The sequence below is a fragment of the Tasmannia lanceolata genome, unplaced genomic scaffold, assembly GCF_043159265.1.
Source record: "Tasmannia lanceolata isolate RefF3 unplaced genomic scaffold, GAP_Taslan_0.1 ptg000011l, whole genome shotgun sequence".
Lineage (NCBI taxonomy): Eukaryota > Viridiplantae > Streptophyta > Magnoliopsida > Canellales > Winteraceae > Tasmannia > Tasmannia lanceolata.
Window position 1 is genome coordinate 16,477,369 of NW_027518688.1, and position 25,947 is coordinate 16,503,315.

Below are 25,947 nucleotides of genomic sequence, written 5' to 3' on the forward strand. Positions count from 1 at the left end.
ATGATAATAACAAGTGATGAAATAGCTCTATCCATTGAACACATGGCACACATACTTTCAAAGTTCAAACCATTATGGGAAGATGACAATTCACAATCTATTTCTCACAAATATTATTTTGTAGTCCCCAAAACGTGATTGTGATGAAGGATTGCTATCAGGCAAGGAAATGAATAAGGACAACAATATGGATAACTAAACAAGAATGAAATAAAACAAATCTAGAGTTTCTCAACTACCTGGTTTGAAAGTACAAGAATATAAGTCTAAACTTCAAGTAGTGCAAGAACACATCCAAGCTTCCTTTTTTACTTTTATATTAGTTATGGCTAAAAATCATATGCTTCTACCATTCAAAAAAATATCATATGCTTCTAATTTTATGCTATATTGTTGTAGATGATATGCCAAAACTGATTCGTGGGGACTCCGCTAGAGTGGTTCAAATATTTGCAAATCTCATAAGCAATTCTATCAAGTTTACACCGTGTAAGTGCCACTTCATCCTTGATATCTTTAATTTTACAAGTCAATGCTTAACAAATCAGTACTTTATATCCATGTGCCTTGGAACCCTTTTCGCAATTTCTTTTATATGCTCTCTAATCGACTAATAAAAGGAATACATCTGCCTACTCTTTTATATGCTCTCTAATAGACTAAAAATAGAAATGCCTCTGCCCACTAGATTGTGATGTATACTTCCTCTAGTTAAAAAGGAAATCATGACATATCACTTTATGGGTGTTTAAAAGACTAAACAATTTCTGAACAGCTTGCAAGGGTTATAAAAAAATTTGCTAAAGAAACTAAAAAAAAAACGAAAAACTATGGAAGCTTATGTTGGATGTAAACGAATGCCTAGGCATCATTTTAAGGATATGATATTAAAGATAATAAATAAATAGGATAGCAAAACTAAACCAAATTGCCTTCAAGAGTAGAAATATAAAATGGTAAATATGTTATTGCTAAGATTCTCATCAAAATCATTTTTTTCAGTTCAAAACACTTGCAGATGCTATATGAGGATATACAATATCATAGTAGACAATGCCATTATTCTCAAAGTTCACTTCCAAATGAAGGGGTTTTAGCAAAAACATAGAAAAACAGTGACGAATGTTGAACATACATACGATGAAAGTAAGTGTGATGTTACAGACATGCAACACCAAAGGTGCCTATTGAAGATTAGGAAGACATAAATAAGGCTATTTTACAAGTCATAGAATAGCTTATCTAATTTTAGTGGCTGGCTTGATGCTTCTCTTTCTAGAACTTCTAGTGTAACCCAGAGCATAGACATCTGGACTTGATATTTCAAGCAGGAAAAGGAAAAAAGAAAAAAGAAATGTCCTCTAAGAATAAATACCACCTTAGCACTAATATAGGAACAAAATATAGAAATTCAAAAATAGTCCAAATAGATATTAGCACTTAACATGAAGAACTCTAACAAAAACTGATGTTATTAGAACAGCTCTTCATTCTTCTAATTAGTTTTCTCACTAGGCATACCATGAAGAATTATCTGTAGTTTAAGCATAGGAATGTCAAGAGATTATTAACGTTGGTTTCTTGTAATTTTGGTCAAAAATCACCATCATTTATATGAGAGTTTAGAGATAAAAATTTGATCCAAGAAATAACTGGAGATAGTATTTGTGCACATGTGGTTCTTTTGGTTCTTTTTTAGAATAAATTCGGAGTATGATTAAGGGTTTCAGTTGTGAATGGATAACAGCGGGCCACGTTACCTTGCGAGGATGGTGTGAAAGCTCCAATACTTTTAATAAGACAGAGTTGTATCTTGATCAAAACAAACCAAGGCCTGCACTAAAGACAAAGTCAAAGCAACATGGAAAACTTGTGCAAGGAACCTCCAAGAAAGATAACAGAATTACTCTTTGGTTTGAAGTCGATGACACAGGCTGTGGTATGCTATTTTTCTTCTACCCATATCCTAAGCTATTATAACCTTTTTGCCAACACATTCTATATTTTTTTCTAGATATATCAGCATTAATCCATTCATATTATCTCATAGGAATTGATCCAAGCAAATGGGAATCTGTATTTGAAAGCTTTGAGCAGGCTGACCCATCAACTACCAGAACGTATGCGCTTTACCATAAATTCCAATGTGTCCATAAAATTTATTAATCAATCTATCCATTTGATTGGATTTATTCCACTAGTCGTAAGCTTATTACAAAATTCTAAAAGGATATAGTATCACACATTTTTGTTCAACTTGAAGTCTGTCAGTAGAGATACTTTATATATAGAATATGGAAATTTCATGTGCTTATTCAGATTTTTTTCATTATTTTCAGGCATGGAGGAACTGGTCTTGGCCTATGCATTGTGCGCACCTTGGTGAGTTAAGATGTTTTTATAATTTTTATGTCATCTTTATGGAACCTATGCACATGAAATATTTAACAAGGATCCACTCAATATTCCAGAATGATTTAGTCTCTTGGAAAACCATATATTCAAATTTCAAAGTGTTGTCAAATTCCATATTGGAGTAAAATTGGAGCAATACTTTGAAGTTCACACCACTTACACTACTTACACTACACAAACTAAAATATAGTATCTTTTCCAGATTTATCGTGTAAACACCATGTAATTATTATGTTTCATCTGGATCCAGGCAGGAATTAAAAAAACTATATTACGTAAACAGTTACCCACTTACCCATATCACCAAACAGTAAAATATCTATAAGAGTGAATGCTAACTAGGAAACCCAAGTCAGTTTCATTAGAAACAAAAGATCAAAAGAGAAACCCACATTTTGATAATGATCTAGTTTGAAGCAGGCCTTTCTGATGCTCAAGAGCTGAATCAGTTCAGTGGGTGAAGAAATTTATAAATAAACAATGTACTCTTTCCATAGTTTTAAATTTAGACCGAAAATCAAAATTTCGGCTGGAATATTTCGGTTTCGTTCCAAACCGACACCGAAAGTACATTGAATCGGTTTTATACAGAATTTCTGGGTTATTTACAAGATTTCCACCGAAATTTTGTAAATTTCCACTGAAATATTTTACCAAATTTTACATTATTTCAGTCGAAATTTTCACCAAAACCAAAATATTTCGATTTCGGTGGTGGCCGAAACCTACACCGAAGCCGAAATTTAAATCCTTGACTCTTTCCCATTTGGAACACAAGTACCATCCTCTAAGCTGCTAATGTAGTGCCACATACATTTTTTAAGATGCATCACAAGGAGCATTGGTCGCTGGTTTTTTGTGTCTCTGCTTCCATCACATGATCTGAACTGCTACTAGGCCAATTAGAAAACTATCTCCCGTAATTGACTTCTGTTCCTTTCATCATAGCATACTCTTCTTCACTTTTTTCCAGTATGCTCACATTGGGTTATGATAAATATCACTAGGTTAACAAGATGGGTGGAGAAATCAAAGTTGTGAAGAAAGATGGTCCTGGGACATTGATGCAACTATATTTGGTACTAAGTTCACCTGCGGATGGCACTGGACAGCACTGTCAAATAGAATTTGGTGAACATGGCTTACTGGTGAGTAACCATATGGACCATATCAATATCCTCAATAATATTCCACTGTTATTGTGTTTTCTTTATTTCAATGTCCATTAATGAAAACGTGAAGCTTTTATGTTTGGCTGTGGTATGGGCATAGCTACCCTAGTATCTGTATCATAGGCAAACAACAAGGAATTCCCTCATACAAAATACTGAAATTCCTTGAAATCTCTGCCTGATATCTGTAAGTGGCTAAAAACAATTTGAGAGAAGCAGAAGGAAAGCAAAACATATACTAAGGTCACCTCCACTTTTTTGTGTGGAAATTGGGAAATTTCTCAAATTCAGAAAATTTTCATCCTTCCATTCGTATGTACTAGTAAAGAGGCATTCGGGGATGAAAGCACATGAGAGGAGGAGAGAAAGAACCCATTACTTACAGAAAAAATAGGAAGAAAATGTCTAATTTATGGAGTTCGCACCTCCTAAAAGTTATATTAAAGATAGAAAGCTATAATAGTGATGATTAAGCTTCCCTTTCTTAAATATGCAATCTTCTAATTTTAGAGGCACTTTTTTCCTCTTTGCCTATATTTTGATTGTTGCATTCAATACTATGTTTGAACCACACAAATCCACTTTGTATTGTCCAATGTGACGATGTTCAGCAGATTGCTCAAGTGCCTGCTCAGACAATTGTGGAGAGCAGAAAAGATCAACGGACCAACAGTACGTACCAGGTTCCCCTGCAAGGCTTCAGATCTTTACCAGGTTGTGAAGATTTTTGTTGTGAAAACTTCTTTGGCCGACAGCTGACATAAACAGAGGAAGGAAAAGGAAAACATGGAGAGAGTGAGTGAGATGAATGGAGGGTTCATTATGGGTGGAGCTTTTATGGTAGTGGGAAAGAGAGAGAATGGAGGGTTCATTATGAATGGAGGGTTCATTATGTTTGCAGGTGAATTTCTTTGGAAAGTAGATGATGTGTGTGTCTATATATAGATGTATATATACACAGACAGAGAGAGAGTGTGTATTTTGGAGTAAATGAGAGAGAATCTTGTGGTAATGAGAGGAATATTACTATATTAGGCTAGCCACATTTTTTAGGGCATGGAGCAGTTGGACCGCTCCCTAGTTAGAAAATTGGTTAAATCAATTTTTAATAAGCCCTTAAAACTAAGAGGAGGGCTTTTCTTTATATAAAGTATAGATAAGCTGTTGGAAACTAAGATTATATGCCATTTTGTTGAATGAAAAATTTCTTTTTATATCAAACCTCCTAAAATTCTACCATATGATTGTACCAGCCATACCAAAATTACACAAATCCATCAGAGATTATCTCACATGTCTACCCTTCTACCACTCCTCCATTAGCCAACCCATTATAATATGCATTGTAATCCAAACAAGCAATATATTTTGTTAATCCACCTGAAAATGCTGATGTTTTTAGCTATTTTACTGAACTCTCCATGGAAGAATAGTACCAGTGTTGTCTACAGCAAAATCCAAAATGCCCCACATCAGCCATTTACTTTTTTCTTACCATGATCCTAAGATTTGATCTGTGGCATCTTTCCCAACTAAATAAGACTTATATTTCTCCTGTGCATACCACCTCCATGTGGTCATCAGTTCATCCACTAGATCTTTATTCAGAGACAGTAGCTTTGACAGGCAATGATAGCTCCTTTGATTTACAATTGGCACATCACTTTAAATTTGCAAATTTAACCTTTACTAAAAGCTGAGTCAGGTAACACCAGGATACTTCAACATATTCATTACAATAATTTTCCAAGTATGGAAGTTGAAGAATCTTTTCCTAGAAAATCCAGAAACGTAGTCATGCACTTTTACGCCTGGAAATAAGCATGAAGTTTCATGTTTTCAGAATCTCTACCTCAAACAAGCCCTAAAACATAAAGTAAGATCCACAAAATAGAGGAACTCCAATGAAAATTGGATGGGAGTAATGTTTCCTATATGACAAGACCATTCCATTTCTAAGAAAATTTGTTGTGTCACACACACATTTGTAATGTTGTAATGTGCCAGACTTGTTCACAAATCAACACAATTAATAGGAAAAATCTTGAATTATCTTTTCTCTTGTTTTTTGGTATTACATGCACACTATACATGCATACATGTATATGTTATTTTATTGCATTTCCTTCTATCTAGATAACCATTTCTATATCTTATGCTTGTGTTGGGAGTACACAGGCGGCTCACCCTTAAGGTGAACATGCCGCGGCAGTCAGGATGTAACCCATAGCAACAACAATGACAAGCTGGGGTAATTGCAAAGCCTCTTCATTTGTTTTGCAAAATGACAAACGAACTAAAGCCATGATAGAAGACATGGTCATGCAAATTTTCCTATAAAACGGTCTTACCCACCATACAGGTGCACATTATCATATCTATTTATTTAGTGGGTCACCCCTATTCAGCCAATTGGCTTTGGTCCTCAATGATTGGATGATTCTAAGCCGTAGATCAACACGTTGGTCAACAGATAGGATGACATACTACTTATATTTGGCTACAGTACTGCTCGTGGCATTCTACTGTCTGAACATAAAACTCTACTTACTCTGGTATTGAAATATAGGTAATGACACTCTTAAAATGTATATGCAGGTCTTACTCGCACTTAATGGCAGCACAGGGAGATGTACCATGTCCGAGTGGTTAAGGAAAAATGGGATCTCTACATGGGAAGCATCTGAGTGGAATGAACTAACACAAATTCTTCAGGAAGTTGTTCAAGGAAGTAGAATTACTGAGTCTGGCTTTGCTACAGAGTGCTCAACAAGTGAACCTTTGAGACAGAGTAGAATAAGAACCTTTCCCAAGGAATCAAATATCCAAAACATGATGACTTCAGATCTTGTCATTGTAGTGGACATAGGGCTACTAGATCTAAGCACAGATATATGGAAGGAGCAGCTAAATTTTCTAGATAACTATCACGGGAAGGCAAATTTTGCATGGATATTGAACCATGATACCTCGAATGACATTAAGATGGAGCTGAGGAGGAGAGGACATTTATTGATGGTTAACCGTCCACTCTACAAAGCAAAAATGATCCATATTCTGGGAGCTGTTGTAAGAGGAAGAAATGTGGAACTTCAAAGAAAAAGTAACACTTCGGGAACATCAACAAATCAAGATTTCCATGAATGCCTTGAAATAGACCAGATCAATTTTGATGATGCCAACTCAGATGATTCAGATGAATCTGACGGTGGAAAAGAAAGGCCTCCGAGATCTCGTCCTCCACATTACAAGACAAGTAATTCAAGAAATGAGTCTCCCACTTACACAACCTACCCAGATAAAATCCTAAGGACCCCCAACGGTTTGCGGAGACCCGAATATGTTAGAAAATCTTCTGATACTTTCGGTTCTGAAAAATGCGTCCATGGGTACACCAATATGGATTTTTACGGAAATGATAGACACGAAAAAGCAATCAAAGGAACTAGAACGCGTAAATTGGAAGAGTTATCAGAAGATTCAGAGTCACATTTGCAAGAAAGTTCTTCAAAGGAATATAATCGAAATGTAAGTTACCAAATGACCAAAAAGCATCAGTTTCAGGTATTACATGTGGAGAAAATAGCAACACAATCTACAACCCACAGGTTAACAGAACTTGCGTGTAAAAGTTTGCAAGCTAGTGAACATCAAGTCCTCAATGGTAGTCCTAATGAACAAGATTGTGTAGTTTCAACTAAGGCCCAACCCTGCCAAAACTCTCTTGAAGGATTGTGTATACTACTTGTGGAAGATACACCGGTGCTACAGAGAGTTGCGACCATAATGCTGGAGAAAATGGGGGCCACAGTTACTGTCGTAGGAGATGGACTGCAAGCAGTAGAGGTTCTGAAAGGTGCACTCAGTGCTGATTGTAAAAGACAAATCACATCTCAGAAAGACGGTGAAACCAGATATCAAACACAATTTGAGAAAATTCCACCATTTGATCTGATACTCATGGATTGTCAGGTAATTAAACATAAGATAAGGAATATATTATAACTATGTTTTAACCGTTCTATAGAACTGCATCACATTATTGCAAATAAATCCCTGTTTCTTATCGTTTATGGAATCTGTTTCTAATCATCCTGAGTTTTATCATATTATAGTTTTGCTTTTATGTGCCTTTGGATTGTGATATTGATCAACTATGCTCATTTATATCTAAGAGTTAGGAAATGAAAATAAAATAATCTTCATGCACCAACAATATGATATGAAATTCTTTGCCAATGGAAATTGTATTTTAATTTCCATTAGCCACTAATCCAGTCTTTCAAGAGAGAACAAAGCATATCGAGGTGGAATGTCATTACATACCTCAATGTTACTCTAAAGGGTGGATCTCACTTCCAACCACATGAACAACTCTTTCCAACAATATCTCCAATTGTGGGGAAGTGTTGAAGAACTAAGAATCCACTAGAGAATGCATACTGAAATTTTAGTCTATCTATTTTTTCTTATGTATTTTTCTCTTTATTTTGTTAACATTCTTTTCAAATGCCCGAAAGGAGGTTGGATGTAAATATGTACATTAGTGGTTTTCTCCCCTTCCTCCATCCATTCTACGGCATAATGCCATAAGCAATCACCCAGGACTCCACCTATGTGAAAACCTCTATCTCCATTCTATTAAGAAAATAATGCAGCAGGACAATATAAAATCTTTTACTTCAGAGCAAAAGTCTCAAAAGTATATCATCTTTGTTGGAGAGAAAATGAAGAGGATAAAAAGTGAGTTGGAGAGTCCTCCCCTTCACTTATGTATTTATATACAAAGAGAGAAAAGTTATATATGACCACTATGCTCTTAGGCATATACATACATCTAACACTCTCCCTCAAGCTGGAATGTAAATGTCAAACATTCCTAGCTTGCTACAAAAGTCACTCAATTTCTCTTTGTTCAGTGGCTTTGTTAACATATCAGCTAATTGGTCCACAGATCTAGTGAGCACTGTGCATATCTCCCCTTTCTGAATCCTATGCCTGATAAAGTGACAATTGACCTCAATATGTTTGGTCATCTCATGGAAGACCGGATTTGTGGCAATATGAATCGTTGTCTTATTGTCACAATATAACTGAGAAGGAGAAGATGGAGGAAAACCGATCTCTGGCAAAAGAGAGCGTAACCAAATAAGTTCTCCACTTGTGTGGGCCATGGCTCTATATTCAGCCTTTGCACTAGATTTAGAGATAACATCCAACTTCTTACTCGCCATGACACAAGGTTGCCACCCACAAATGTGCAATACCCTGTGGTAGATCTCCTGTCAGCTGAAGATCCTGCCCAATCTGCATCTGTATACCCTTCTATCTTCTGATGTCCAAACTTCTTGAATAACAAACCTCTACCTGGAGCACTTTTCAAATATCGAAGAATCTGAAGAACTGCTACCCAGTGTGAAGTACGAGGTGAACTCATATGTTGGCTAACAGCGCCAACAACAAAGGAGATGTCTCGGCAATGACTGTAAGATATATAAGTTTACCAACCAACCTCCTATATCTGACAGGGTCATCTAATAAGTCTCCCTCTTCATGAAGTAATCTTACATTTGGGTCCATTGGGAATTGAGGCAGGTTTCACCCCAAGATAACTTGTCTCCTCAAGTAAGTCCAAGACGTATTTCCTCTGTGAGAGGGAGATCCCCCTGGTAGAATACGCTACCTCAATGCCAAAGAAGTATCTAAGACGGCCCAAATCTTTGGTAGAAAATTCTTTTTGCAAGAAGATCATCAATTTCTGGATCCCCACTGAATCACTGCCGGTAATGATGACGTCATCAACGTAGACTATCAATAGCACACAACCAACTGTAGATTGATGGCTGAAGACAGAGTGATCAACTGCACATTGCTTCATGCCAAAACGCATGATAGCATCACTAAACCTCCCAAACCATGCTCTAGGGGACTGCTTGAAGCCGTAGATGGATTTCTTCAATCGCCATACGGAGGAGGACATCTCCCCCTGAGCAACATACCCAGGAGGCTGCTTCATGTACACCTCCTCCGTGAGCTCACCATGAAGGAATGCATTTTTGACATCTAACTGATGTAGAGGCCATCCATGGTTGACAATAAGAGAGAGAACATGGACAGAGGGTATCTTTGCAACAGGAGAAAAGGTCTCACCATAGTCCACGTCAAAGGTTTGAGTATAGCCTTTGGCAACCAAGCACGCCTTAAGGTGCTCGACAGACCCATCAGGTAAATATTTAACTGTGTAAACCCAACGACAGCCAACAGAACGAGCACCAGGAGGAAGAGGTACCAAGTCGCAAGTCTGATTGGCTTGAAGGGCCTCCATCTCAAGATCCATAGCTACCCGCTACCCTAGGTGATCAAGTGCTATAGGCAATGACTATGGCAAGGAAATAGAAGACAAAGAAGACACAAAACTATGGAAAACAGGTGTGAGAGAATCATAAGAAAGAACAGAAGAGATAGGATGAGCGGTACTATGAGAACGAGTACAAGAAGCAACAAGAGAGTTGACATGTACCTCTGAAATAGAAGGAGGGATCTCCTGCTAAGCTGACGATAGCGGCACCGGAGAGGGAAGAGATGCAGATTTGAGGCGACGTTGATAGGTTTTCTTAGTTACAGGTGGTGGACGAGCAGTTAGGGGAGCAGAAGTATCGCAAACAGGAACAACCTCAACCGTCGATAAGGGAGGAGATGGAGAAGGAGTGACTACCGAGTCAGGAAGAAGTGGAATAGGTAGAGGAATGTCCGAATAAGGGGAGAGGGGTGTGGCATCCTGAGGGATGAGAAAGTAAGACTCAGTCTCAAAGAAGGTAACATCGGCCGAGACAAGGACTGACGTAAGCGTGGGCTGTAACAACGATAACCTTTCTTGGTCCGTGAGTAACCCAGTAAAATACATCGTTCAAATCTAGGATCCAACTTATCCAAACCAGGACCAAGATTGTGGACAAAACACACACAACCAAAGATCCGAGGAGTAATAGGGAACGGGTCATGATGAGGACGTAAAATGGAAAATGGTGATGAACTGCCAAGAACCGATGAAGGATATCGATTGGCAAGATAGTTTGCAGTAAGAACTGCATCACCCCAATAAGTCTTTGGAACCCGCATTTGGAGAAGAAGAGTGTGGGCCCCATCCAGTAGAGATCTCATCTTTTGTTCGGCTACATCATTTTGTTGAGGTGTGAGCACAGGAAGATTGATGAAGAATATCACGAGTTGAAAGTAACTCATCAAAACCATTAGATTTGGAGAAATATTCATGTGTATTATCAGTGCGAAAATATTTGAGAGTACAATTAAATTGATTGGTAACTTCTGCATGAAAAGTACTACAAACAGAGAAAAGGTGGCAATGGAAAAATCAGTGGTGAGGAGCATAAGAGCATCTAACTACTGGCAATGGGAAACAAACTGACTATAATAGGTAGAGAGAGGGGTGTCACCACGCCGAAGGTGCATCTACTGAGAATAGGTGGCACAGATGCGGGCGAGGTTTCCCAACCCAGAGAAGGTAACAGCAGTGTGATCCCAGACCTGTCGAGAAGTCGGAAGATGTATCATGGTCCCGGCAATCTGAGTCATACTCTGGCAAAGGAGAGTACAGAGAAGGGCATCATCCTGTTCCCACTTCTCATAAGTGGGATCGGTGGAAGGAAGGGAATCACGACGAATAATGGACAGCTTCCCCCTAGCAATGAGGTAAGTCTCCACAGCCACTCTCCAATTCAGGTAATTGGACCCATCAAGCTTGACTGTGGTCATGGGTGGGAATGAACTATCCATCGAAGAAGAGGGGGTATACGAGGAGGAGGGTGAGCGAGACGGAGGGGCAGGAGCCACAGAAGGCTGCCAAGAGAGGGATCCTCAATAATGGGGGAATCCATGTGAAGAGAATCGAAGATAAGAGGCCCACTGACGAGAAGGAGCGACTCCGATAATGGAGAGCTGAGAGGTCAATAATGGAGATCGCGGTACCGAAAAGAGGAAACTAAGGAAAAGGGCATGTGAGAGAGAGCCTCTAAGACATGAAGAAAAGAAAAAAAAAAAAAAGGTAAGACGTCGGAGACGCGAAGAGATGAGAAGAAGAGTCAAATGTATTTAAAACATGAGGAAAGAAAAGGGGATTAGGGTTGAAGGGTAGGGAAAGAAGAGAGAAAAGGGAATTAGCGTAGCAAAATTAGGGTTTGGATGGGAGAGGAATAGGAGAGAGAGAGAGAGAGAGAATGAGAGAGAGAAAGAGAGGAAAAAATAGAGTGAGAGAAATCGAGAGAGAGAGAGAGGGGGTGCTGTTACGGAAAAGGATGGGGGTGGGGGGGGTTAGGCTTACGGGGGGGGTTTAGGGTTACGGCGAGGGGAGAGGGGTTTAGGATAATGACGAGGGGAGGGGGGAGTTTGGCGTTTACGGCGAGGAGAGGGTGGGGTGGATGGATTACGGAAAGGGAGAGGGGTTACGGTGGGGTGGGGAATGGATACGGGATGGATGGGATTACGGAAAGGGGAGTGGGAGAGAGAGGGTTTGCATAAAGAGGGGAGAGTTACGGGAGGGAGAGGGTTTACGGTGGGTAAGGGGTTATGGTGTGGGGTTACTGTGGGTGAGGAGAGGGAGATGGCTGAGAGATGGGAGAGGGAGGGAGAGAGGTTGAGGAGGAGGGTGATGATGGTGGTCTACCGTGGGTGAGGAGAGGGAGATGGCTGAGAGATGGGAGAGGGATGGAGAGAGGTTGGGGAGGAGGGTGACGATGGTGGTCCCTAGGGATCAAAACCCTAGGGCTCTGATACCATGTTGGAGAGAAAATGAAGAGGAGAAAAGTGAGTTGGAGAGTCCTCCCCCTCACTTATGTATTTATATATAAAGAGAGAAAAGTTACATATGACCACTATGCCCTTAGGCATATACATACATCTAACAATCGTGAACACAACAAAGACCAAATATTGAAGTTGTATTAAATAGAAAATGTAACATTTCAGGTAGATAGAAGATCAGATGTTTGTATTTACATAACAATATCTTTTTTGGCCTATGTTGAGGTTGTCCAGGAACAATCTGAGGATTTATGGGGTTTTTCCTTTCTTCTGGATATTCATTTATTGTTTGAAATTGCTTAGTGCATCTTTCAGTGTATGAAGTGGATTTTTCAGTCATTCAAAAATTTGATTTCAATCATGTTTTCTTTACAAACTCGACCCATATGTAAGTAAATCATGCCATGTTACCACTTGAATTAGGGAAACTCTGCACACTCCATTACAGATTGGTCACATTTGTAACATACGAAGTTGATAGATAATCATATTCACTGAATATTCTTCAGAACACCACCATTCCATCTATGACATTCCAACAAAATAAGTATTGGCTCTTCTCTGATGTGTGATCCCCTCAATTTCAGAAAATGTGTTGAGACTTGAAAGTAAGAGCCTTCACTATTATTTGCCATGCCTCAAGAAGTTACCAACGATACTTGACATTATTTTTTTATAATCGGGAATTTATCGAGGAACCCGGGCTGGCACCTTAAATTTTATTGATAAAAGAAAAAGGTATGCGAGGGGCATACCACCTTACCTCTGAACTCAAAAAAAAAAAAAAAAAAGACTACCAACTTACTTACATCGAATACTTGGTATACCCAAAGCACCACATTTAGCTGTACCTCTTGCTCTATTAGGAACTCTCTAAAATCTGAAGATATTATTACATTTATTGTCGCAAGCATGAATGGCTGAAGAATCGGCAACTTGATTTACCTCTTGGAGGCAAGAGACATCCATGGTTTCAGCTCATCTATAAGCGTTATAAGGTCATGCTAGTAATATTTTATGGCCCAAGGAGGGTCCTTTTTGTCCTTAAGTAAATCAACTAACACCTTGCTATCAGACTGGATCCGCATCTTATCAAATTCCAATGCTTACCATAGGGACATTATTTCAAATAATGTCCATGACACTTTTTCCACCAAAATATGCATAGAATGTTTAATCATCTTCAATACTATGATGAATGCTATTATAAATTACAGCTTTTGAACCTCAATTTTCTGAGTGAGAACTGCAGATGCCGAAAATGGATGGTTACGAGGCAACGAAAGCAATTAGAAGGTCTGAGGCGAGAACTGGTTCACATATTCCCATCGTTGCACTGACTGCACATGCCATGTCATCTGATGAAGCCAAATGCTTGGGAGTCGGAATGGACGCATACCTAACAAAACCAATTGACTGCAACCTGATGGTTTCCACCATTCTTTCCCTAACTAAGAGGATGATCTAAGCACTTTTAAACCATGAAGAGTAAGTCTTATCAGAAGGCCAACAAGCCCAATGACATAACTTTGAGTTTCTAGACAGTATGTAGATGCAATACATATTGATATGGCTGTAATTGTTAAGAATTTTTAAAATTATAAATTGGCCAATTGTACATCCCAATACATGAGCCAAGGTTACATGCCCAGAGTACAAGCTTTTTGTAATGCAAATCTCAATTATCTATCCAATGCTCGGGGTTAAAAAAAATTAAATACCCAGAACCTGAAAATTCTTCAGCTGCCGCTTAATGAGTTGGAATAACTTTTGGATCCCCAAGTGAGCCACATTGGGGGCATTTTAGGTGAGCTCACCATTGAGAACTAGAGCAACCCTCATGATGGCTCTCGACACTCTCCAAATCTCATGATTAACATCAGACCAGGCTTCCGTACTATTGCGCATAACTGCTATGGTTAGGGCATCAGAAATTCCAGGAAGTGGCGTTGACCGATAATCATCATGAGTCATGGGGGCATAAATCTGCACATAATAAATCACCCATAACCAAAAACAAAAAAGAAATTACATAGAAACATGTGGATTAATAAATAAATGCATATTTGTCAAATTGTCAATGTATACTATACCAGATGTTTGTACCAGGGCTTATTGGGAAGCCCATCGACATCTGTAAATGAACGCTCTGCTAACATGAGTCGATCATTCAAATCCTTCCTTGAAATAATGGTCAAGGTGTTGTAGCCAGCAAAAACAGATTTTCCTCCTTCCAGTGCCTGCATGTAGAGTCTGTGAGAGTAAATTCAGGGCGAAAAGAAAATCATATCCAGTGATTATTATGGGCCATGAAATTCAGAACCTTCTGTGATTTTCGAAAGGATTCAATGGCATTCGTTAAACATCCAAGTGCGAAAAACAAAGGAGCAGTCACCGTAGGAGGATAAGAAGCAACAGATTTCAGCCTTGAGTCCAAAGACCTAACATAAGACTGCAAAGAATAATTGCAGCAGAAAGATTAATAATTTAATACAGATATTATGACTTTTCTAAGAAGAAAGAGAAAATGTACCTCTAGCTCTTGTGCATAACCTGCATAACTAAAAGGGAGAATCTCTGCATCTGCAAGTTTCAGTGATACCAACCCCCAAATTTGCCCAACTGTTCACAGAAACTCAACTATATAAAAAAAGAAAGATAAAACACCCAGTAATTTTAAGGGACACGGTATATAAAATAAAAAAGAAAGGATTGAGTAAAATATTTTGTTTTATCTTTCTTTTTTCAAATAAGGATCCACTACAATATCTCCACCAACTTCCAGAAAACCTGCTAAATGCCTCTGAAATTCAGGGTCCCCGTACTTTGTCATCCACAAGAAATCGTCAAAGATAGAATGATAGACAGGATAATCTGCCAAAAATAATGAAAAATTAATCTTGCTCATTATCTACAACATGCAATGTAGTTAGGAGAATAATCTATAATTGTGACTGCACCTTTTCCAAAGTATATGTCCATACAAGGAATCCCTACATGATGCAAGAATGCTGAATAATCCGATCCACCTCTGCCCAATCTACCAATCTGTATCATCCCCGTTGTGCAAAACCAGACAAATCTGGTGAATTTCTAACCAATAGCTTACAAGTTTCACACGCATGGCATAAAAGGATAAGTTAAGAAACATAGTACCACTTCATCTGCTGCTGCACTTGAGGCCATCCAGGACTGGTAAACTGTCTTAGAATGATCATCAGGGTCCTTTATCTGCAAGGAAAATTAATTGAATAACAAATGAACACGTAACTTGTAAAAGTAGTTGTAGCAGAGCTTAACCAGTCTAACCTGCTTTGTTGCGTCCACCAAAAGTTGATCAAGTTGAGGTGTGGCAGAAGCATGAAAACCAGGACCGGCAACTGCACAATCTACATTGATGTAGGCAACTACTCGTGAAGACAACAAGGCAGAGTTCTCTTCCACCCACTCTGTGGACCCTACCTGGACCAAACCATCTAAGGGTGTCATGATGGAGATTAAGGTTTGGCAAAAGTATAGATGAATGAGCAAAAAACTTCGATCAAGGGTTCGATGAAAACTCAAACCAAAACAGAGAATTAGACAAAAAAAATCGTCGAACACAAGAAATTTATGTGGATTGTGGTTTATCATGTTGTGTGAGTACATCCACAGGCGAAGAGGATCCAAGAGCTTCCACTACAAGCAAAGAATGAAGATTAAAAATAAAAAGATACCCAAAAGGTCTACAACCAAGACCAGAATCTAAAACTATATGATTTTCACATGATGAGAATAATCCTATTCTGTGCTTTGAAGTATGCAGTGCATAGGAGTATGTATGCGATCGGATTCGAGCAAGAAAATAGAAGGATGCAAACTGGCAGACACAATGGTAAAAATTACAATCAAACAAATACTCAATAAATCTATGGATTTTGCATTTTCGCCCACAAAATGTGGTGCTATATCACAGACCAGCCCATACTCTTCGGCATCCCAGCTACACAAGATTATGCTCCTTCGAGGTCGCCACCCTTGCTTCATCATCTTCCCAAACCTGTGAGCTATCTACAACAAAAAATTGCAAAATCAGAAGCTTCTCACCATACAAAGTAGAATATAAAAATGTCATTAATTGAACATTACCTCTAGGAGTACTGAAGTGCCACTATTCGGATCAACTGCTCCAAATGACCAAGCATCCCTATGGTTACCCATCAGAACATACCTAATAAGAGGAAAACAATAGGCCTCTAAACTGATATATCCAACAACTGGAAGGTAAGATTAAAAACCAGTATTTTTTTGTATTATAAAGTGATGTCGAGAGAACCCACTTACCTGTCGGGCTCTTCCCACCCTTTGATGACCCCAAATACATTCCTGATGGGCTGAATCGTTTGGTTAGCCTAAAATCCAAAACCAAATGGACAAGTTCTTGAATCTTGAACTGCATCTAAAGGAATATAAAGTTCACAAATTTATATGCTGTCCTTACCACATAGGAGACACTTAGAACACCAGGTCCGGGACCAACTCTGTATGAAGTCATCTGGAGCTTCCCTTGCCAATGTGGAGGTGCGACCGGACCAGTAAGAAATGACATTATGTGTAGCGCATCAAATGCAGATATTGGCAGTGATGGAATCTTAGGTAGAACAGATGTTAACTCTTGATAACTCAATCTCTCAGAGCTAGAACTGCTCGGCCAACCCGGGCTAAGTGGGTCCCCAATGCCTCGAAAAACCGTTCCACTCTGAGCTCCATTCTTTGGCAACCATTTTGAATTCGGGTATCCTTCGTCATTGGAATCACCACTGAATTGCTGAGGATCAGGGTAGATTAAGACTGCCAAGGCACCAGCATTTGCACAATTCTCAACCATGTCTCCTCTAAACACCAATCCTTGTCTCGCAATTGCAATCCTACCCTGGACACTTAATTTCATTCTCTTAAGCTCCTCCAAATCCTCTGCACTTCCATAATTCACATAAATGGCCTCTGCTCGAATGTGTCCTGATGGAGAGTACGCATGGAAGGGGGGGAAGGGACTTGAAGCTCTATCTCCAACCTCGTTCTCGAAGAGCTTAAGCTTGCGGTCAGCAAGACTCATAGACACACTAGACCTCACAGGGTAACTCAATAGAACAAGGTAATCCCTGTAATGCACTCTCAATCCATACCTTCTAAACATGTCCAAAACATAATCTGCAGTCTCGAAATTCTCAGGGGTGCCTGTTAAAGTATAAATGATTAGATAACACGAACTCTAACAGCTTCAGCTTTTGGAGTGATTGGATGTTTCACATGGTATTAAAGCCATTGCCTCACGACAAGTCTTGGGTTCAAAACCCAACTACTCTTTGATATTAAAAAATCCGTGTATACGACCAACCCAAAAAAACGAGGGGCCGCACGTGAGGAAAGCATTAAAGTATAAATGATTAAATAACACCAACTCTAACCGCTCAAGCTTTTGGACCAATTGGTTGTTTCACATGGTATCAGAGCTATTGCCTCACGGCGGTCTTGGGTTCAAAACCCAACAACTCCTTGATATTAAAAATCCACATCCCTGGTACAAAACCGAACAACTCCTTGATATTTAAAATCTGCATCCTGGATTCAAAGCCCAACAACTCCTTGATATTAAAGATCCACGGGCCAACCCAAAAAAGAGGGGCCACACTTGAGGGGAGTATTAAAAGCAGTGTTTAAAAACGCGGATGTGACGTGGAACGCGGACAAGAAAAATCCTTGTCAACTCGGCGCGGACGCGGTGAAGAACGCAGTCGACGAGGTCAACACGGTCATAACTCGGGGGGAGTCAAAGGAGTTTTATTGACTCTACGGGCAAAACACGGAATGCGGATGTGTGGGACACGGAATGCGGCCAAGAAAAATCCTTGTTGACTCGGGCGAGTGCCTTGTCGTGTCAAGGAGTTTTTAAATAACACCAACTCTAACAGCTTAACGTTTTGGAAAAATTGGTTGTTTCACAGTGCCTAACTTTTTTTTATAAATACATCAATAAATTTAAAATATCCAAGAGCCCAGTAGACCCAAAATAAAAAATCAAATAAAATAACAATAAAAGCACATACCTGCAACATGGGTTTTGGAAGTGAGCTTCTTCAAGTGAATGGAGACAGTGGTGTTGCTACCAATTTTGAGAAAGAAATCATGGAATGTTTGGATTCTATCTGTTGGGGTTTGTAAGGAGCAAAAGAAGAGGAGAAAGATGAGGCAAAAGGCCATGAACATCAAGTGTGAGGATCTAAGAACAGGAAAATAACTTCTTATTTCCATTTCTACTTCTCTTTGGCTCCTTGCCAGTTCTTGAAGAAGAAGATTACGAGAGAAATGAATAGAGAGAGAGAGAATTTACAGAAGCGTTTTTGTTTATAACAAGCCCACGTTTATGGTGCTCCACATTTGACAGGGCAACATGAAATGGGCGCCATTTAACTAACGTAAACTACCCACCATTTTTTGTAACGCACGCAGAAGAAAAGGGGGAGCTTATATTCAGAATCTCTCCACATTCTGTTCTGAACAAAATTTCATGGCTTAGGAAAAGGCCAAAAAACAAATAAAGGGGTGTATCTATCAAAATAGTGCCATGTGAAAATGAAATGAAAAGTCGCACTCGCCTTCCTTGAAAGAAAGTGAAGTGCGTGTCCTTATTAAAAACCGGGTTCTAGAATTTTAGAAGGTTGGTTGAAGTGGAAGCTTCCCTCGGGAGTTCTGTCCGACCGTAAAATCCCTGCCAAGTTGAAGTGAAAGTTTATATAACAGTTGTAAGGCCAGCCATGTTGTACGGCTCAGAATTTTTGGTCACCAAGAAGCAGCATGTGCATAAAATGAGTGTAGCGGAGATGTGAATGCTTAGATGGATGTGCGGCCACACAAAGTTAGATAGAATTAAAAATGAAGACATTCGTAAAAAGGTAGGAGTGGCACTAATTGAGGAGAAGATGAGAGAGCTCCGCTTAAGATGGTTTGGACATATCCAATGTAGGGATACTCCAGTGAGAAGAGGGGTGACTCGTGCCAAATTGATGGAGTAATAAAAAGATAAGGGGCAGACCGAAAACAACTTGGATAGAAACAGTAAGGAAAGACTTGATTGCTAGGAACTTAACAGATAACATGACCTTGGTTAGGATAGAATGGAAGAAAATGATCCACATATAAGAACCCAACTATAGCTAGGATTAGAGCCGAGAAGATTCCTTTCACCTCCTTCATGAAATTTTTCTAAAAGCTTCGTTTAGCCGACCCCAACTAGTTTGGGACAAAGGCTTTGTTGAGTTGAGTTAAGTCATTATCAAAACAAGGTTTTAGAGAGGCTATTATTTTGCGAGGAATGCTAAACTGAAGGGTGCCCTTGCAAAACTCATCTACAAGGGCGCCCCAATTGGCCCATCTCACTAAAGTGCATTTATAATGCACAGAAAATTCAGTTTAAAAGAATAATAAATGCATTTAGGTGAGATGGTCCAATAGGGACGCCCTTGGAGAATAAAAAAAGGAGATATTTTGTGCCATGAAACAAGGAGAAAAAGACAATCTTTCTATTCTAATTCTCACTTTCCATGCAACAAGATATTTGAAAATCTGTTTGGATGCACGTTGAGGAAGAGTATGAGTAAGATTAGAAGCAAAGTAAACTGACATCATTTTTCAAGTAAAAACAAATTCGAAGTACAAAAATCTTGTTTACTTTCCCTTTTCTCTTGATTTTAGGAAATCAAAAGGCTACTATTTGGAAAATTTCTTGCAGACCACGAAAGTAGAAAAGTAGTGCATAGCAACCAAACGTACTAGGTAAAGTAAAAGTTGTGTCTTTTAGGGGCCTATTTAGTTACATTCCTTGTGTTGAAATTAGGGGTGCAACTTGGGTCAAACCCGCATCAACCCGACAAAACCTGACCCGCATCAACCCGACCCGAAAATAACATGGGTTGGGTTTAGAAATCATGGGTCTTGGGTAGCATCGGGTTTTAAATTGGAAAACCCAATTCAATCTTAGGTAGGGCCTGGTTTAAAGAAGAAAAAAACCTGAAACCCAACCCGACTCATATGGGTGTACTATGACTTTCTTAAATATCTCTTGGATATCATAGAAAATTATTTTCCAATATATTGATACAATTGTTTTCATTGAGATGATCATGTCTGTTATGTGAAAATATAGTGTCCATTTTATATTTATATACTTGATGACATAAATTAGATTTTTGGTGTGAAGATTTTTTTTTTCTACAATCTTTAAAATTAGTCACTATCGATCCCACGCTATAATATAAAGACCCGACCCAACCCGAGAAACTATCTTGGGTAGGGTCAGGTTTACGAATCTCGGGTTTTCCGGTAAAAAATTATAACCGGCTTGAGCCAAGATAATTCTCGGGTAGGGTAGGGTTTTGGAAAACCCGGCCCGCCCGACCCGAGTTGCAGCCCTAGTAGGAATCCTTCGGAAAATGACGTGACATAAAAAAATTAGAAAATGAATAAAAAACAGTTGTTTTGAAAAGTTATTGAAAACGAAAATGAATAAAAATACGATCATTTTGTTGTCAAGAAAAGAAAAAAAAAGAATTCAAGCCCAAAAGTTGTTTTCCTTTTCCAATGCCCAGAATCCTCTCTTAACAGCCAGATTTTGAAAGCAAAAAATTATGTTTGACAAAGAATCACTTGGGCCAACATTGTTGCCATGTTATTTTCTCACTCCAGTGAAGGGGCTCAACAAAACACCTGGATCTGTCTTTTAGAAAAAAAAATGTGCTTTCCTTTTATTTTCATGCCAAAGTTAGACAACAGTTGCAATCAAATGGAAGGATGTAGAAAATATATTCTCATTGTTTACTTTCGTTTTCCTCTAGATTTGAAAAAAAAGTCAAACAATGAAAAATAATCTGCTTTTGGAAAAATTGCAGCCCAACACATTCATAAAGTGAATAATAAATGGCAATCTAACAAAACTATGAAAAGGAAAATATGTCTTTTTACTTTATTTTTTTCATAAGACATGATTTTTGTGCAACCAAATGGACCCAAGCTTTTCCTAAGGGGAAAGGCAACCAAATAGGACCTAAGAGATCCACCCATTTTCTTTGTCTTTTCTTGAAATGACAGTTTTTCAATCCCTCGTTTTTTGTCATCTCTTGAAAGTAGTCACTTTTAAGAAAATACAAACCAATAAAGTGGAAAGGCTGAAAGAGGGTGGAGACATCATTTTCCAAAAAGGTAAATATATGCTAAAGGGGCTCAATATGGGATTTGTATTTTGTATCAAATAACTCCTTCTCTTTATCAAGTTTTTTATGGGTTAGAAAGACCCATCTGGATCCTAAAGTGGAAACCAGGCAACCCACATGTAATCATACATGTGGGATCTACCTTGATATTAATATCAATATAAAATCCATAGAGAATGCTAGCTTGGCATCTTGTATCTAAGATTTTATAATTTAGAAAAGTAGATTTGCAAAGAGCATATTTCTTTAACATATGGAAATGATATCTGCACTCCCTTATTTTGATAAAGAGATCCACTTTATTAAAATATTTTCCCTCAAATAGAATGAGAAAAAATAAAAATAAAAAATTTAATTATAAATTCCTAATAAAAATTTCATTCCGACCAGGGCAAAATCAGAATACCACTTCTTGTGGCAAGAAAACAGATTACAGTATTTTCCCCTTTAATTCTGCCATGGTGTCAATTCAGCACACTAGATTCTTTCTTCTTTTTTTTGGAACCAAACATTGGAAATAGGGTGGAATCGGAATCATATGCAAATTCCAGTGCATGATTCTAGCAATCCAAACTCACCGTATAAGAAATTATGGAATATTGTGGTAACTTGAATAGATTTTATAATTGATCTATGTAAATGGGTATTTAGGGTTTTAGGATTAGGGTAATATTAAAAGTTTTTAGGAAATCCCAACTGGAAGACTTTAGAAGAGAATCAGGGCATATTTGTATGTACATGCATTGCTCTCTAAAACTCTATTGTAATAGAGAGTAAATAATATAAAGGTGTGTAGAAACATCCCTAAAATTTATATGATATCAATTAGAAAGACAAACTCATCTTGATGAATGAAAATAACATTTAGTGCACATGTGGCATATGTGATTGGTGATCAGGACCATTGATCTGATGAGTTGTTACATGAAAACTCAGTGGGTTCCAAGTAAGATGATGAATACATATCACATTTGCAAGATTGTGGCTAGAAAAATTAGTAGCTTAAAGACATCTTAAAGGACCTTTTTTATCATACTTTTTGGTAGGTAATTAAGCTGGGTTTGAACCTCCTACTTAATCATTCAAAAAGTTTTTCTCAATTTATATATCCTATTAAGTTTTTTTGTACAAGGGATAAATTGAGTTCCAATATTGCATTTTTTAAGTTGAATAAAGTTTCTTTTGTTAGCTTTTTCTCCATTATGTACTCATATTCTTTCTCTTTTGAGGCGTGGGCCTTCCTCTTTCTACGGTCTTGAGCGCGTAGTCTAACATGTTTGGCTACACATGAAGAGTTTGGATCACTTTACATGATATTGGACTTGTTTTGGGTAGCTCAATGTGATTTTTAGAAAAGACCCAAGAAGAGAAGGTTGTGCATATTATACTTGCCAAATTAAGGGGCATGAGTCATTTCGGCGTATGAAGCTCAGTAACAACTGAAAATGTGAGAATTTATGTATCTTATCTTCAAGGTCAAGATCAATAAAAGATCTGTCTTATCTCCCAGGTCAAGATCAATAGAAGATAGTAGCTGGAGATAACACAAATATGCTGATTGATGCACTTGAGAATACCAAAGCAACGAAAAAAAATAAAGAATACAATGTGATAAGTTTAACAAATATGGAATAAAAACAAGAGTGGAAGAAGAAGAAAGAAGCAAGGGGGAAAGATTCTCTTTATTTAATCTTTGATATAATGCCCATCAATTTGTTTCTACATGCATACTCCAAGTAAAAAAAAAATAGCTAAAAGACGAAATCAGCTTTCCTACTTTTTCTCAACTACTAAATGGATAAGATATGCTAACTTATCTCTCCTAATTCTTTTCAACAGCTAATAAACTTAAGGGAAAATTATAGATAGACCCCATGTGGTTTGGCCATTTTCCGCTTTAAACCCTGTGGTTTGGAAGTTACCAAAGACACCCCCTCAACTTTCTGACATTTTTAAGTAGATCCCCTCCGTTGACGGTCCGTTAGTTTAACCTGACGGAATGACTAAAACTAACCATGGTTAATATTTTGAGGACAAAAATACCCTTTATCACTAGTTTTAAGCCATTTGCAAAAGGGATTAGGGATACGCCATTTCCCATCGCCGCCGTCGCTATCTCCGGCCACCGCGGTCACCTCCCCCACAGACAATGAAACCCCACCCTATGGGTACATCAAACCCACATTTTAAGAAAAAAAATATTGATAAAAACAAAAAAAATCCCTAAAATATTAGGGTTTATGCGCAAATCATGATAATGATGTGAATGAAAGTAGATTGGCGTAGCACCGTCTGGGTTAAAGGCCACCTCTCCCGTCAAGCTCTCACAAAGTGGAAGGCAATGCAGAACAAGCTCCCTACTTTAGACCATCAATACATTGCCCACTCTATTCATGACAGAAGTTGTGCACTCTGCAAATCAACCACAGATTCAGTTAACCACCTGTTCTTCAAATGTGGTTTCTCATCTTGGCTTTGGAGGTCAGTGTAACAACCCGGATTTTTAGAAATACATAACTCGAAGCATAGGAGAATATTAAATACTAAATTACGTCATTTTTCTCAAAGACTTTCATTATTCCCAAGATCTCAAATACAAGAACCACGTTTAGAGGATTTACAGAAATTAGGTCTAACTTATTTCATCTTAATTCAAGACATAATTAAGACATATTTGTCCTTTCGAACAATTCTGGATTCAACTCTAGCGTTCCTCATCTTTCATATTTACTTCACCTGGGGGTTGGAACAATAAAACAAGGAAACAGAGTGAGCTCAAATAGCCCAGTAGGGTATAAACAACAAATGATGTAGAATTGTCAAGCTCATAAGAATATGATATTTTGTAGATAAAACATCTCACATTATAAACATGGAAAGAAAGAATAAGCACAACATACTTTCCAAATGTATAGAGAAACCTTACAGAACATGATATCAAGAAATATATATATATATATATATATATATATGAGGAATAAGATTGTACGCTCGACCGTACTTAAAGTTAGGTACGGTAGAGTGCCAAATCACATGGGTCCCCCATTTTTGGTGGGCATCTAAACCATTCATTTGCAAGGCCACATCATAGATAGGGTGCATACCAAAAATCAGCACCATTGAATCATCCTAACCCCTCCAAAACTGGAGGCCAAAATGGGCAGATTTGTGGACAAACACTGTCTGTCCATTTTGGCCTCCACAAATGGATGGGTTAGGATCATCCTATGGAGCCGATTTTTGGTATGCACCCTATCTATGATGGGGCCTTGCAAATGAATAGTTTAGATGCTCACCACAAATGTGAGACCCATGTGATTTGGCACTCTACCGTACCTAACTTTAGGTACGGTCGAGCGTACAATCCTTTTCCTCTATATATATATATATGGACTTCATTAAGATAAATGCTTTCACTCATAACCATATCTCAGCCCATTCATAGCCGTAACTCCGGTCATAATCCTCTAGATTTACACTCTCTAGAGTCGTCATTACCCGCGTGCATATGGAGGACTATAACGCGTCCACCCGTCATCATATCATAACTCAGTCCATATTCAGAATTAGGGTATCACAAGATAAACCCTAAACATAAACATATCTTACGAAAACAAATTTCGATGATACAAATATAATTATAGCTTTATCAGTAAAATCATTTATCTGAAAGGAATTGAGTCTGAAAGAAAGGATCCCCCTTAGATTCTCATCAGTTGTGGATCTCAGAAGCATAGACGTAAAAATCCAATAAAATTCCCAAATTCCGAGTCCCAAAATATTCCGAAATTAATCTCAAAAATTCCTGAGGGACTGGGCCCAAAATGAGAAGAAGGCTCGGGTTTTGGGCATCTTGTTGTGCACGGTTGTGGGTACAAATTCCCCAAGAGGTTATTAGTATTCTCAGGGATACCCCTGCAAAATTGCATGGCAATCGGGCGAAAAATATAAAGAAAGACAGGCGAAGTTTGTGCAATAATCAAAACTGGGTTGTGATAGGGTATGAATTATCAAAGATTGGTTGTGTAGATATCACCCTCCTTTTTCATAACAGGCAAGATATTTTGTTTGGTAAAATGGTGATTTGCCATCTTTAGAAGGGTGATGTTGTAATTCTGATATTACTTAAGGTGTAAGCAAGCTTTATTGGCCATTGGATCAAATCAAGGGGTCAAGATCATTTGAAAAGAAGAAAATTCCTGCCCTGTTTTCTACCTGGACCACTCCTTTACAAATTAAAAAGAGTAGTCGTAAGTCACTGTGGGGGTGTCCAGGAGGTATAAAAAGGGGGTTTTTTT

At 38.3% G+C, this 25,947-nt stretch overlaps 2 protein-coding genes across 2 annotated transcripts in view; one reads left to right on the forward strand and one right to left on the reverse strand.

Moving 5' to 3' along the window:
• HK1 (histidine kinase 1) overlaps window positions 1-14,159 on the forward strand; it is a 32,518-nt gene extending 18,359 nt beyond the window's left edge. Inside the window, exons 7-13 of the mRNA XM_077390481.1 lie at window positions 400-489; window positions 1,748-1,939; window positions 2,051-2,120; window positions 2,340-2,382; window positions 3,423-3,563; window positions 6,186-7,559; window positions 13,657-14,159. Of these exons, the coding sequence (XP_077246596.1) occupies window positions 400-489; window positions 1,748-1,939; window positions 2,051-2,120; window positions 2,340-2,382; window positions 3,423-3,563; window positions 6,186-7,559; window positions 13,657-13,872 (2,126 nt within the window). The 3' untranslated portion in view covers window positions 13,873-14,159. The remainder of the gene's footprint in view (window positions 1-399; window positions 490-1,747; window positions 1,940-2,050; window positions 2,121-2,339; window positions 2,383-3,422; window positions 3,564-6,185; window positions 7,560-13,656) is intronic.
• Window positions 13,975-18,929, reverse strand: LOC143886492 (Peptidase M28 family protein). Its single transcript, XM_077390482.1, has 13 exons — window positions 18,491-18,929; window positions 16,885-17,621; window positions 16,728-16,795; window positions 16,533-16,614; window positions 16,362-16,454; window positions 15,714-15,866; window positions 15,561-15,635; window positions 15,365-15,452; window positions 15,195-15,278; window positions 14,938-15,026; window positions 14,728-14,856; window positions 14,498-14,644; window positions 13,975-14,390 (listed from the first exon to the last, which is right to left on the reverse strand). Exons 1-13 carry the CDS (start codon window positions 18,693-18,695, stop codon window positions 14,208-14,210), a joined length of 2,133 nt encoding a protein of 710 aa, XP_077246597.1. The 5' UTR covers window positions 18,696-18,929; the 3' UTR covers window positions 13,975-14,207.
• Between the last annotated feature and the right edge of the window lie 7,018 nt (window positions 18,930-25,947).

Excerpts from the sequence above, each read along its gene's own strand:
- LOC143886492 (XM_077390482.1), bottom strand. The coding sequence starts at position 18,695 with ATGGAAATAAGAAGTTATTTTCCTGTTCTTAGATCCTCACACTTGATG. Across the intron at positions 16,796-16,884 it reads TTCTAAGTGTCTCCTATGTG|GCTAACCAAACGATTCAGCC; the intron begins GTAAGGACAGCA and ends TTTGGATTTTAG. Across the intron at positions 14,391-14,497 it reads AGCCCTGGTACAAACATCTG|ATTTATGCCCCCATGACTCA; the intron begins GTATAGTATACA and ends TATTATGTGCAG.